The 15,009-nt window shown below is 41.7% G+C and overlaps 1 protein-coding gene across 6 annotated transcripts; it reads left to right on the top strand.

Annotated features, from left to right (window-relative positions):
• Window positions 1-1,231: 1,231 nt before the first annotated feature.
• Window positions 1,232-13,655, top strand: TRMT10A (tRNA methyltransferase 10A). Of its 6 annotated transcripts, XR_010430049.1 has the most exons (9): window positions 1,232-1,328; window positions 2,439-2,742; window positions 3,767-3,929; window positions 5,799-5,870; window positions 6,336-6,410; window positions 7,380-7,529; window positions 8,637-8,742; window positions 10,103-10,951; window positions 12,010-13,655. XR_010430049.1 is itself a non-coding variant. In XM_064651974.1 (8 exons), exons 2-8 carry the CDS (start codon window positions 2,522-2,524, stop codon window positions 10,267-10,269), a joined length of 954 nt encoding a protein of 317 aa, XP_064508044.1. In that variant the 5' UTR covers window positions 1,232-1,328; window positions 2,439-2,521; the 3' UTR covers window positions 10,270-13,655. The 6 variants fall into 6 exon arrangements, 5 of the variants coding, with proteins under 5 accessions (XP_064508044.1, XP_064508048.1, XP_064508046.1 ...); XM_064651974.1 differs by having other exon boundaries at window positions 10,103-13,655; XM_064651978.1 differs by lacking the exon at window positions 1,232-1,328 and adding an exon at window positions 1,333-1,407 and having other exon boundaries at window positions 10,103-13,655.
• The last annotated feature ends 1,354 nt before the right edge of the window (window positions 13,656-15,009 follow it).

Below are 15,009 nucleotides of genomic sequence, written 5' to 3'. Positions count from 1 at the left end.
GTAATGAAATTCAGACAGACAGCTCTTTCCCAATATTTGCAACTGCTCAGGTCTTCATTTGGCTTTGTCACCACTTGGCACTTGGCAGACTTCAGAAAACATTGCATTACCCTGTGTCAGTGTCTGAGGACATTGGAGTCTGGATTAGCAGTACTGACGCTTTGCAAAGTGCAGTATGAGAAAAACAAAATGCGTAAGCAATTTCTTCATTCTAAGAAAAAGCACACTTATTATGTGAATTTGTCAGATGTCTTTAGCTTTTTTTAAAAAAAGCAAGCAAGCAAATGAGTTTATATTGGTAACTCATATGCAGCCTTTCAACGACCAGAAGAGAATGAAGGATTATCCATAAGGACAGTGGAGCATTTGGACTTGTGTGATGCTGGCGTGTCAAGATAGATATTAATAGTAACACGAGTGAGGTTTTAAATAGACCCTAGCAAATGCAAATCTAGCTATTTTTAAAGTCATGTACAGAATAGGACTCACAAATTAAATCAAGTATTACAGCAAATATTGAATTCCAACAGCAGTTAAAAGGTCAGTGTCTTACTATAGTGACACTGTACAATTTTGTGACTTCAACACAGCTGTAGTAAACCTGAAACCACCACTAAAACTGTAAGAGTGTGTATATCTGGAACCAATGAAACCTGAGACAAACATTGATGCAGATGAAAAGGGTATTATGGTAGTGCACACTCGTGTGTTTGCTAACTTTGTGTGCCTCGTTAACCAGGGGCAAACAGATATCCACATACTTGGGCTGCCCAAAATATATAGTTCTCATAGAACACAATCCCAGTCTCCAGAACTGACTCCTCTAATAGGGCAGCATTCTTCCATGGAGTTATGTGGAGGCGAAAGCACGCTGCCCTTCGCTGGGTATTTACACTGGAGTTTAAAAAGCTCATTGTCGGTGGCCTTTAAAAACAGGAAGCCCGGAAGCGAGCACCCTTTTTCAGGGGCCTGGGAGAACGCGGCACTGCCGGGGGGACCCCTGGGGCTCGAAATCCGCCCTGAGGAATGCCACCGGTTAAAAATACTCGGCTGGCCTCTGCGTGAACTCAGCGGGGCCATCAAAACCATTAGACAAAAACGAGATTTTCCTGCTTTTCGCTGCCCGGATCCCCGCGGATTCCCCACGGGTGCCTGCGCCAGCACCGCCACCGCCCGCCGCCAGGGGCGCCCCGCCCGCCGCGCTCACGTGACCGCCGCCCGGCGCCCGCCGGGACCCGGAGGCGTGGCGGGCGCGCACGCGCCTGCGCGTGAGGGGGCTGCGGCTCCGCCCCCTCCCCGCGCCCGGGCGTGCGCGGGGCGGCTCGCGGGTACGTTGCGGCCCCTCGGGGGAGCGCGGGGGGAGCAGGGAACATGGCGGCCCCCAGGGGCTCGCGCGGCGCGGTGCGGGTACGGCTCACCGCCGCCTGGGGGGGGGCACGGCCCTCCCGGGCTTTGTGGCCGGCCCTGTGCAGCTATGAGGGACTTACTGCGTGTCTAGATACAGATACACGTGTGTGCATATGTGTCTGTCTGTGCGCCTGTGTACGCGCACACAGGTGTACGCGCAGCGCTCGGCGTCCGCACGCCCTCAGACGGGGAAGTCGGAGTGTGCCAGCGGACACGCCGCTGGTTCTCTGGTGCTTTGTGTGTCTCCTGGCTCTGCTGTCCCTGCAAGAGCCGGAGGGTTGCTGTTTTCTGCCGGATGTAGGTGCGGCGTTCTGCGGCGAAGTGGTTACCTTTGGAGAGTTACGTGGGTGTCGAGCGCAGGGGAGCTGCTAGGATGGAGAAGTAATGCTTGCCATTGGAAGGAGAGGCTGTAATTGTAATTGGTTTGAACACAGAATGTTTTGCTGAGTAACAGTCTGTCCCCTTGCTGTGTTTGTCCAGTGACAGTGGCAAACCTCTGTCACTGTGCAGTGTCTTCGGTTTTCAAAAGAAATAAAAATTAGTTTTGAAGGAGTACAGCACGTTCACACTTCTTTTTTCCCCAAAAAGAGTGGCTTCAGTGCCTTAAAAATTACATTTCTCTAAGATGCTGCCATAGTTACATCGTAAGATACCTGTTTAATTTTTTTCTGTTTGTGTATTTGTGAACAGTTTGTGTACACGTACTGGTACTGCTATTTTTTTTTTTCTTTAACATTAAATTCAGTTTGATTCCCTACTTTTATGCAGTTGTGTTTTCACAAAATTTTTACTTGGAAACTATTGACTAGTTGCAGATGTGGCAGGCAGAGTTTTAGACTATCTGAATGCAGGTCATAATCTCTGTAGTATTTTCTATGTTACTGTTTGCAGAGGAACTAACATAGCTTTAAACAAACAAAAAAGGCCTCTTATTTATTATTTTTCTTTATTCAGGTTTACGGTAGGTGTTGAATGATACTTGCTCTAATTGACCTCGTTAATAACACTCATACAATTGTTTTGTTTTGTAGAGAATTGGTGAGCAGAAAGCTTTCTTTTAGTGAAATATTTAGCTCATGCTGAGAAACAAGTCAGAAAACCCGGCCAAAAGCTAATGTCATCCGAAACGCCAACAGACAGTCCAGAGGTGCCAATGGAAAATACCCTTTTCTCCGAAGTTCCTGATGTGGAAGGAAAGGTGAAGTCAAATGACAGTCCCGTAGAGAGACAGGAGGCAGGCTTAGAAAAGGAAGAGTGCTCTGAGCCCATGTCCAAAAGACAAAGGAAGAAGTTATTGAAGCAGAAACAGTGGGAGGAACAAAAAGATCTACGGAGGTATGGTTTGCAAAATAGCTTTCCTAGATTCACATGTAATATTTAGTGCTAATAATAATGATGTGTCATCAGAATTTTCTTGTAAATGGCTTTAACAAATCAAGGCAGTTGAACCAGTTTTCTCCCACACCAGGTTTACAGCAGTAGCCGCAGGCTACTCCATCTACACTTGAAGAGGCTGTAAAGGTAAGCATCCCCTCTTCCTATTAGAAGTGTTCCTCAGCTTGGAGATGTCAGGAGGTATTCAAACGTGCACGGTTTTGATTTGTCAGAGGGGAGAGATAACCTGTGGCCTTGTTCCCTTCTGCGTGGGCCGCACCCTCTTTCCCAGGTGGTGTCTTGGTGAATCTTATACTAAGACAGTGAACAAAAGCAAATACTTTTGACATGTGAAATGCAGTCCTGTAAGTTATGTTGATTTACAATCTGTTAGAATAGTTTTGAAAGATGATGATCTGCTGTTCCGTTGTGTTGAGAGAAAGTGTATCTGCAGATGAGCTGATGGTGGTTTATCCTTGTCCTGCTGACTGCAAGGTGTTCCTTCCCAAGACAGCGGCTGTTGCTGTCTCTGAAATGTGATCTCCCAGTTGCCCACTCCCATCAGGGGACTGGGAAGGAAAAATTGCTTCAGAAGCTTTTTGAAAAACTGTTCAGTGAAAGAGGATGTAAATCACCTTCCACGTTCTGATTCAGATACTGTGATTTTTTTCAATCTTTTTGTTAATTCTTTTATGAGACTTGACTCAGAGCATGGACTCCTTAAATCCATGAGACTCCCAGTAGTGAGTTCATTGAATTTGTGTCAGATGCCCGTCTTTGTAGGTACATACAGAACTTCACAAAGATGGGGGTGTGTTTCATGCTGGTCTCAGCCTAATACAAATGCAGGCAACATTTAAGAAGTTTAAACTACTGCAGTCACAGGACAACCACCTTGGTCCTAGAAGTCTGCATTTGCATGCATAACATGCACCTCAGCACATTTGGCAGCACTTTTTGATGATTGATTTGTTTGTTTATTTAGGCAGAAACGAAAAGAAAAACGCCAGAAGAGAAAACTAGAACGTCAGTCAAAATTGGATTCCAGTAACGAAGGGAATGACAGAAAGTGCATGCGCAGGGAAGTTGTTCCTAGCACACTTCGCCTCATTGTGGACTGCAGCTTTGATGACCTGATGGTGTTAAAGGTAAAAGGAACTTACCCATCATTGAGAGGTTCTCCAGTGACAGTTCTGATGCAATGTCAGAGCGCAAAAACTGGAGAGCTGCTTGCAGGGCACAGTTAGCAGGCTTCACATTTTGGTGGCTCCCAGACCTGCTCATGTCAGTTGCTGAATTTTTTAGGCTTTGGGCCATACTTTATATAAGTTTGCCAGAGATTCTGTTTGCCTTCATGGGGATGCAGTAAATTGATTTGATTCCAAAAGCAGAAATATAGAAACAGTTTATGCCAGGTGTTCACCATGACATTGGATGCACTTCTACCTCAAAATGGTTTTGCTAAAAGGGACTGCAAATGCCACATGCAGTTGCTTTCTCTTTCAAAGTGGTCATGAGGATCCCAACCCTCTTAGTAAGTGTCTGTAGAAATTAAGATTTTGAGTATTGTGACGATAGTGGGCTTGTTCTCACAGTCACACAAGAGGTAATTGGGACAGGAGGACACTCTTCAGCCCATCTCTAAAGTTACCTTAGATAAGGATGAAAGAACAGGTGCAATGATCAGCAGGATAGGTAAATATGGGGAAGATCAGCGGGATACCCAGCCACAGGTCAAGATGCTTGGTGTGGTGTTTTGAGAAGAAAGCACCTCTAACTATACTAGGAAAGTTAACCTGCAGCCTCCTGTAAGAGTGCAGCCTTTGGTGTCTGAGGCAGACGTCATGACTCCTGGTGCCCGAGCCCTTCTGCTGCCGCCAGGACTTCACTGCCCTGTAAGAGCTTGAATTCCAGCTTTTGCACAGCCTGTCTGGCTGCTTGGGGAGTGTAATGCAGAGCATGTGTAGCACTAATGGAGCCTAGTGCCACTCACCACAGAATTTTGGGGAAGCTCCAGTTGGCTTTTTGGAACTTCGTTCCCTGAGGAGCCTTTCAGCAGTGCCCCAGAAGAGAGCAGAGGACCCCCTTGATAGTTTCAGAGATGCTGACCAGGTGTTTCCTGCTGACTTCATCCTTTGTGAAACACATTTCCTTCCTTAGGCAGAGCACCATTAGGCCTGATATAAAAACTGGCACTTCTGCAGATGTTAAGGAAGGGTGAAGCGCACTGTAGGTGACAATGGTTGTGGTCTTTATCAGTAAGGTAAATTAGAGGCTTTCTCTAGTGTCTGTAAAACTCGTGTTGCAATATTTTCACAGGTCTAGTTTATTTGAAATCCTTTGAAGATAAAAAATATCAAAGCATTATAATGATGTTTCTTTCTAAAATAGGAATCGATTACATTTTTAAAACACTACTTTTGAGACACTGAGAATAAAACTGTGTAATGTACCTTACAAAAGCCATAATTGGCTGAAAAATAAGTCTGCTGCATTTTAAATAGTAATAGTTTAACTGTTGTCCAATTTGTCAGTCAAAATGCTGGAGCCAGACGCTAGGTTATTTGCATTGTTCTGGGGTTCTTCAGGTTAATTATGCATAATTAATTTTCTTAAATATAAACTGTATGTTCTCAAGATTTTCCCATGGGTTAAAGACTGAGTATTGTCACAGCGATAGATCTGTTTGATTCCTCAGATTAATTTTGTCTGTTATAATATATAATTAAATACCTGTAATGTTTGCTTTGGGCTTTTTTCCTAGAATAATGCAAATCACATATACAGAGGTGTCTAAGTACACTTCTATGGGAAGATGTGTGTGTTTTCTTGCCAACATAATCCCTGCACAGTGGCTGTTTTTTCTCTCAGGATCTGATGTCCGCACTCTCTCAGTAGTCACTTTTGCCAGTTAAAAGCTTCCTTTTTCTCTCTTTAGCTTCTGACTGGCTCATGGTAAAGCATTTTGTGATGGTCTGTATGAAGGACTAAGTAAAAACAAATTATGTTGTGTACAGGATGTTAAGAAGCTTCACAAACAGATTCAGAGATGTTATGCAGAAAACCGCAAGGCATTTCATCCTGTGCAGGTATGTTTAAACAAACTGACTACTGCCATTTACCAAACATATGAGAAGTGGTGAGAACTGTAGTAGAAAAAAATTATTTGAGCTGCCTCTTTCTAGTAAGAAAATTACTTCTATTTTAACAGATTAAATTCCAACCGATGTAAATAAAAATCCCCATATATATGAATAAGTATGTGTGTGCAGGTGAAGATACTGGAGTGTGCCTTTAAGGTCTTGTTGATACTCAGTTTTATCTGTGTCAGATTAAAAAAAAAAAGTGAGTTCAAATGCATACTTGTCTTTTAAATGTATCACTAAGTGTATGAATATGGTCCTAGTATCAATTCCATCTAAAAAATATTAAAAGATTTAGCTAATAGATCAGGGTAGAAAAAGTCTTATATAGTTAAGGGTAGACAGAGAGGACATAGATTGTGGCATATTAACATTTCTGTATTTTGTACCTCTTTTTTGTTCTCTTTGAAGTTTTACTTGACCAGCCATGGTGGACAGCTGAAGAGCAACATGAATGAAAATGACAAAGGATGGGTGAACTGGAAGGTGAATAATTGAGTATTTCTGTAAAAAAGGAAAACAAAATCTTGAATGTAGTTGCTAACTAGATTGTTAGTTGTGAAGAGCGTTTGCTTTTTCCATGTGGGTTTTTCTAACACATAAGAGCAATGGCATATTGGAAATAGTGTAGCTCTTTCTGCTTTTTAATTGATTTAATTTGCATAAGCCAAAGACTGCTTATCTTGACTCTATATTTGATTTTTGCTTGGAAAACTACACACACATCTGTTTTCACCTGCTTTTATTGAACAAATTTCATTCCCTGATAGACAAAGCAGGGAACTACCTTGATTTAGGCAGTTCTGACAGTCATCCGTCTTGACAGTGCTCTTTTTTCTTGGCCAAAATAATACTTTGAATATCAGGATGCTTTCATCACATTGCCTCTCAGTATTGAAGTGTTCTTTAGAGAGGAAGCTTGTCTAATGGTCAAACTCACGTTGGTTTTCCTTGTAATTCCCTGTTAAACCACTGTTTCAACAACATCAAAGGAAGAGCACTTTGCATAAATAAAACCAGACCTATTTTCAGCATTTCTTGTGCAATAGCTGCTTTGCAGCAGCATAACATAAACCTCTCTTAATGAACAGTTAATGTGAATTAAGGATTTACTTCTGATTTCACTTTTTTTGGAAAGGTGAACTGGAAAATTACTTGGATCCTTAGGAGAAATATGCTCACATTTGAAGGGAATCACAAGAACTTTAAGGATTTGTAAGGTTCTTTGGAGGTTTCAGAAAATTTCCTGTTGATTTTTACAAGTCAATGCCATAGGGACTGGATTGTTTTTGCAGAAATCAATGTGCAGTGTGATACACTCTTAAATATGAATGAGGGACGTGGAATGACCACAATTCTATTGGATTTATTTTTGCTGGTCCCATCTTAGGTCTGTAAAGCTTGGCCAGCAGCTTATCTGTTGAATGTAACTTCTTTTAACTACCTTTTTTTGAGGACATCCAAATTAGAACAGAGCACTACAGTGAGCTAATAAAGAAAGAAGACCTAGTATATCTTACCTCAGATTCCCCAGATGTTCTCGAAGAGCTTGATGAGAAGAAAGCCTATGTGATTGGAGGACTGGTGGATCACAATCACCACAAGGTAAAGCGTGGATCTGTTTCTTTATAGCTTTTTTCTGTTTTAGCACCTTATTTGACATAAATACTGTTGTTTCTAAACTAACAAAATAAATAATAAGAAAACTTCTTGAAAAAAAGACTTAAAAAAATTTTTGAAGAAATGTGAAAAAAAGCTTTTGTGGTAGCAGTGGCTTGTGTTCCAGAATGCAGGAATGCTGGGCTTTTTTGGACTTTATCTTTTCATTTTAAATATAGGAATGGAATTAATAACACAGCTCAGCTTACTGAGAGCCATAGTTTCAGACAGAAGGGTTTGGTTTCCATTAATGCACTTGCAAGTCTATGTGCATGCTTGGATGCCCACATGCCCAAATACAGATGGCAGCAGCACTTGCATCTTGGGTGTCCTTTTTTAATAAGTTTGCTTCTCAGGAGAACTTGGCTGAGTAATACACATGCCTCAGAGATCAAGTTCCATACCTGTACGTGGGATCATGCTGTGGGGACCTGGAATATCATAGAGAATGCAGCTGGGAAATTGAAGCGCTGTTACTACTTTAATATTTTGGTGGGATGCTAAAAAAAGGGATGTCTCTTCAACAGCAGTTAGTTCAGTGAAAGGCTGGGAGGGAGCTGAAGCAGATCCTTTACATAGACTTTGTGATATAGAGTGTTTACACAATTCTAAAGACTTTTTTTGCCCACCTTGGGCACAGGAGTTTTCAGGTATAAGAAAGCAAGCAAAATTTCTTTATCCTTTACTCTTCCTCTGCAAAAATACACAGTGACTGCAATGTGAGTAACGTTGTACTTAAGCATAAGCTCACCTTTAAAACAGTCCGTGGCTGACTTGTTCTAGAGCTGCAGCTGCATGAAGTTTTATTTACAATCCTTTAGACCATTGGTCACAGTGTGACGTATGCAGAAAGTACTGAGTTTTCCAAAAGGTAGCCCTTTTGAGGCAGATACTGTCTAACCAGGGTAAGTTTCTTTTTGCAACTGTCTTCTAAAGCAAGATCATGGCAGCACCAGCAAAACTCTTGCCAGAAAATTATACTTGTAATAAATCTGCATGGGCTGATCCAAAATGGTGATTCTGAATGCACTCATTTAGGTGTCTTTCCCACAGGGAATAACTTACAAAAAAGCTGTAGAGCAAGGCATTGGTCATGCGCAGCTCCCACTCAGAAACTTTGTCAAGATGAACAGTCGGAAAGTGTTAGCTGTCAATCATGGTAAGTTTTAAATCATAAAATAATGACATTGTTGTAGAATATACCAGTGATATTTACAGTTTGAACCCTCAAATTGTGCACTGCAGTGCAGGTACCTCAACCTTGTTTTATTATGTTGATACTGCCTTTGGGGTACAATAATTGCCCTGACCTAATTTAACTATATTATAGAAATAGTTAAATGTAAATGATGGTGTCTTAGCGACTCAGGAGTGCACCTCCTATCCTGTTGGCTTTTCTCATGAATACTTGTGGCATTCTTATCATCCTGGTCTTGTTTCCATGCTTAATGTATAAGTGTTGGAAATTATTCCATGTATTTCATGTCAGGGGAGAATACATGTTTGTAATGTTTTCACCTCCTTAGACAGCTTTGTTCAGCAGAAACTGCCTCGGTACCTATAGACTCACCACAGTTGGTCTCAGCGGTACTCAGTCTGCTGAGCTTTCAAAACTTATTTTTACCTGATTTGCTGGTTCTGATTGAAGCATTCGATTGCTTAACCAAGTCTTGAATTCCACTCCTTTTAAACTTCCAGTTTTATTACTAGATCATTTTTCAGTGTCAATAAACAAAAATACATGTAAAATGGAGCCTACTCAGATCTTTATGGAAATTTTTGACATGGTGTCAAAGGCTTTTTTGTGCCCCACTGCACATTATTTTATTTTACCTTACCTTGCTTTTTTCCAAGTTGTTTTTTTTCATGTAACACATTGCTCAATGATACCTTTGTTTTCTTAAAGTGCTGTTGATTGGTGAGGTGTATTTTTCCACGATAATAAAGAGTACTTAAACATGGAGGAGACTATAGTATGTCACTGGACTTAAAAATTATCAAACTCCATATATTTGTAAGATTTTACATGTTTCTAAAACTTGATCTTTAACTGTTGCTTTATATAGAAAGAAAAAAGCTAATTACAGGAGTTTTTAGGAAGACTTTGGGCTGTCTGTGTGTTAGGGAGGGGTCAAAATCTTTCTTAAAGTGTATCCACAGCAGTATTCCTGTCAAATATGGGGAAGCATTGTATACAAGGCACTGGTGAGACCTGAAGTATTAGGAGGGGAGCATTTCTCTGTCTCTGAGAGAAATGGCTTGAAAACTGGAGCTACTGCAGAAAAGCAGTGCTGTGGGTCCTGTCACACAACTGGAGACTCAGATCGCACTTGGCTTTAGGCTGCAGCAGTAGCAGAATTGCCTTGTCTGTCCCTGGCTGCACTTCATCAGCTCCACTGGGAAGATGCCACAACAGAATGCACCTGAGCCTCTGGATGGGATGGATTTGGGGGTGTGTTCCTATCAGCAGTTCATTTATCTCCCTGTCAGAGAGCTGATGGGTTTTCTTGATGTTGCAGTGTTTGAGATCATCCTTGCCTACCTGGAGAAGAGAGACTGGAAGGAGGCCTTTTTCAGTGTCCTGCCACAGAGGAAAGGGGCTGTTCCTCTGGGAGAAGCCAATGATTCATCCAAACATGCTCTGTCTGGAAAAGAAGATGAAGACAATGACTCGGACAGTGACTAGGCTTTAGAAGGAGATGATGGGAAAGATGCAACACACAATTCATGGGATAAATCTGGGACGTGAAGTGGTTACACTCCAAAGACCATCTGCTGTCTTTGTAATACTGAATTGTCTCAGTGCTGGGTAGTTCCACAGTTTGCCTAAAGCTGTTTGTGTACATGAAGGGTAAAGTTAAATGCAGTTTTTTACCCTGAAACTTCAATATTATTAGCTTTCAGAAAAAAAAGAAATGAATGGCAAATGTAGCATTTATTTTTCCCAAGGGAGCTGTTTAATTTAATTTTTTAATATTACTTTTTTATACATACAAATTTGGGTGTAATAGCCAAGAGCATTAGTAGTTACTATTTTAATGTATGCATTCTTCTCCATTTCTACTCTAAATTTTCTTAAAAGCAATTAATGACAAGTGTTCCTGTGACTCCAAAACCTGCACCACTAGTGCCTGTTGCAAAGTGTGCATGAACACTCCAAACAAACAAACAAACATTGTAATTTTCCTGAACTTCTCAACACACAGTTGCAATCAACTGAACTGCCCAGTTTGTATATTGTGTTTAGTTAGGTGGGGTCAATAGATGAAATATGAGTGTGGGGTTAAGGCAGTGCTTACACTTGAGCTTGAGTGGGATGGGTGTCAGCACAGGTGCAAATCAGGTGCCTTGGTTGGCACATTGTGCATGTTGAATTGAGGCAACACCGTGACTTTTAATTATTTCTTCATCTCCTTAGCCAAATTTATCACACAGCCTCAGAACAATCCTAGGATACAGGAACTCTTCCTTACAAGTCACTTACTCAGATTCAGTATTCCTGTTTAGTCACATGATCCTGTTTGTAATGTAGTGTCTGTCAAATATTTTGCTTTAAAAAAAGAAGTCATAATCTTAGTCTTGGCTGGATGTTCTGATTCAGCTTATTTCTAACTAACTGAAGTGCTTCTGCAAAGTAGTGAAGCGGACCCCTTGGAATTGAGGCTTCACTTCAGCCCCATGAGCCTGCCCCATCCCTTTTTTCTCCAGGGACTAGCCAAGTAGCTGCAGTGCCTGAATAAGTACAGCTTTCACACCGGTTGGCTGAAGAGCGTGAGGACATGGCATCCTAACTGGTCTGGTATGTTGCTCACTGGTGCCTCAGCCCGTAGTTGGTGTTGATGCTGTTTACCTGTTCTCTGTCTGTGCTAACCTAATCAGGTCCTATGAGGCTGAAGTTCATGCCTCTTTTCACACACTGGATGCTGTCCATGGGATGTGTTCCCTGGTGAGATGGAGCAGTAGATGAGTAGAGTGGGATTTCGATTGGCACAGCCCTCTGACTACCACTGCCATCCGCAACCTTCCACATCCTACAGTTTTTCAGCTGTCTAGAAAAGGCTGTTCTTGGCAGACCTGGACTCACACTGAAGAAGTTTCTAACCCTTTCCTAAATGCTGTAGGTGCTCAACTGTTCACTGGTGGAATCAGCAGCATTAGACACGACCATACTACAGTGGTGATTTGCTTTCAGTCAGCAGGCTGCAGCTGTGCAGAAGTCCTCTGTGGAGAAGCGATGGCTCAAGAAGCCCTAAAGCCTCATTCTTGCAATAACTTCAGTATAAAGTTACTGATGAGAACAGTTGAATTGGTTGTAGCACATGAAAATCAGCCCAGCATCAGATCAAGTTTATTCCTCATTTGCAATCTCCAGACCTGGCCATATTGTTCTCAGTATTTTCAAGATGGACACACTTGCATATTTTAGGCATGGCCAACTAATGCATACACAGTAAACAGAGACAAATCACTATACTGTTTTATAGTAGGAAAAGACAAGGAATTAGTTTCTGATAACAGGAATAAATATTTACATGGAGTGCTCTCAGGCATCTCTTAAAGAAACGTTCTTCTTTGAACCAGCTTCAGCTGCACAAAGTTAACAAAAGTGTAGAAAAACATGCAGGGAAGTTCTCTGCTTCACTGTGCTCTCCTCAAGGAAGATCAGCTCTGACATGCTTGTCTAACCAGGCCTCTCAGACCTCCGAGGTGATGGTGCCACACCATCTCCAAGCAATTTTTGCTCTCTGTGCCCAGAGAAATTTTTTTTTTGAAGTGTAATTTGAATCTGCCTTGTTTCAGTTTAGGTAGATTTGTTCCCTGGCCATGATGGAGTTGAGGAATAGGACATGACAAAAGAAGCTGCACAGAAGCTCTAGAAGAACATGATCCCTGTGTTTTGCCACCAGGTGTCATTGCTGTGCTTAGGAAAGCTCTGATTTTCATCACTAAGCTTTGTGAAGTTCGGGTATTGCCTGAACTATTGCTTAACAATCCTGAGCAGCTTCTGAACAGCAGAATACAGCCAGAGATCTTTATACCTGTCTAATGAAACATTAGAAAGGCAATAAAGAAGGTATGGTTCAATGAATCTGAAAAGAAAATGTCGGAAAATAGGAAAGGGATATGGCAGAAAGTCAAGCCTTCAGGCACAAACGGGCAAACTTTCTTTTAGTGGCATGCAGTGGGGAGGCCACAAGAAGATGCCATAAGAAAGCCTGTTGTCTTGTTCCCTCCCACTGAGCCTCAACGCCCCTGGTTATGGGTGGGATATGACAGAGAGAACAGATTTCTGAAGTCATGCAGCATTCATTCCTTTTCCTGGATTCAGGTCAGTTTGTCTGTGATTTGGTTTCCACATGTCCCATGTCGTAAGTGCTTGTTGACTCCTGGCTTGCTTATGGAGCAGAAGTGTTTGATTGTAGACACGACTCTGCAGGAGGGCACCTGAATTTTTTGAGTGGGAAAAAGCCTCTCTGAATGCCCCCATCTTAGAGGTTTTGGTCAAGAAGTTGACCACTGATGGTGTTTTTTTGCAGTGCAAGCTGGCATACTGCACAGGGGTGCAGCTGCTGAGGGGATCCACAGTGACCAGTTATTCTGAAAAACCACATCACCACCTGGGCTCAGGGCAGCTGCAGGAGTGCAGGAGTGGCATTCCTAAAGTCCTTAGAGCTTGAGGAAAAGGTCAGGGACATTTGAAGAGTTCCAGTGTTTCTTTGACTTAAACAGAACTTTAGATTGCTTGGGCTGTGTTGTAGATCCCACTGAAGATCATGGGTTCACCACACAGTTATCGGTGCTGGTTCATATTATGGTAAAGTATCCATTTACTCTGCAGGAGGTTTTAAAATAAGGTTTGAGTAAGCCCATATTCTTCTTGTCATAAGTTACTCTGAAAAGCAGAGATGGAGTTCCATGTGACTTCCAAATCTAAAGCTGAATTATCTTTGGCCCATCTTTGAAATGTGTAGCTTAATTGTCCCTCCAAGAAGGTGGCTGTGTTAGCTGGGACAACAGCATCTACTACTGACAATCCTAAAGCCAAATAATAAAATGTTTGATTCATATTCATTCCCTTTTGCTCCTTTTTTACTTCAAGTAGTGTAAGATGTGGGTTTTTTTCTTCTTGTTTGCCTTGTCTGACTATTTTCAGAAACCTAAAAGGAAGAAAAGGCATTATTTAAAAAAGGGGTGTTCATACTTGATTCAGTACTCTCCTTAGATATTATTTTTTTCTTCAAAATAATACTTGCTCTAAACTCACACTTTCAGAACCACTGTTTAGCTAATTTGCGGCTTCCACCTTTGGCTTTCGTTCTTCAGCTTATTAAAATGAATAAGACATGGTCCCATGAGCGTATGACTTATTTTCTGTGTGTTCTGGAAAGGTGTCCATATCTGGATGTCTTTGTTTACATTCTCACAAAACTGGATGTCATCATCCCATATGTGTTTAATTCAGCTCCATTGCCTTGACATGCATATTTGTATAATCTCAGATATGACCCCTAAGCTTTTTGAAGAGCTTAACCTGCCTTGCCTGCAAGCTCTGAATCCTACCTGCTGCTCAATTTTATCTCTGCTCTTCAATACAAATGAGCACCTGCAGTGTTTTGTGTACCTAATCTTTTGGACAACCTTAAATGCGCAGGTGGAAGAATACAGAAGGGTTGGAGCAGTCACAGCTTCTGTACTGTGTAGAGTGAGACTTCAGAGATGTTGTTGGTTTTTTTCCTACCTACTACTGCCATGTGGATCCCAGAGCTGAATCCTTTGTGTTACCAAGCTCTGAACAAGAGACTCATAAAGAGTAACGTGAAAATTGCTATCACACAGTAGGAAAAAATGCTGAATTTTCAATTTCAACAGAATCACTGTCTGAAAAGAAACATGCATGTACCTTGGTAAGCTTAAAAATTAGCAATGTCGATAAGGAGAAAGTAACCTAGTTTTAAAACTGCTTAAGTTTTAGCTAAAGCTAATATGCATTTTATAATCTGTAGGGCAGAGTGTATAGTTGCCACTAAAATCTATGATGCATAACTGCCCTTAAAGCTTCTTTTCTCTAAAGAGTTAAGTCACTTGAGCTGTGGTTCAAGTATTCTCTTGTTAAATTGAGTCAGGTTTGGTGCAGAAGAATTAATTTTATGTTAAAAGAAGGCTGTTTCTGAAACCCCTCGCTCTCTTACCTAGAGTCAACATCATGCATTGCCTCAAGAAAGCAAGCAGTGCGAGGCTGCTCAGCCCTGGTAGGAGTGAGGAGTGGGAAGCAGGTTGTACTGCCTGTGAAGTGTCAGTAAACAAGAACCACCTTCCTCTACAAGCTCCTTGTAGTCAGAAACTGCAGCTCTGGCTACGATCTGCTGAGCATGGCCAATGCTTCGTGTCATTTGCCCAGGTTACAGTCCCCAAGTAGAGATGGCCT

This window comes from Pseudopipra pipra, chromosome 4, assembly GCF_036250125.1.
Source record: "Pseudopipra pipra isolate bDixPip1 chromosome 4, bDixPip1.hap1, whole genome shotgun sequence".
Taxonomy (NCBI): Eukaryota; Metazoa; Chordata; class Aves; order Passeriformes; family Pipridae; genus Pseudopipra; species Pseudopipra pipra.
The sequence above is the reverse complement of the archived record's forward strand: the minus strand, read 5'-3'. Positions and strand labels throughout refer to the sequence as shown.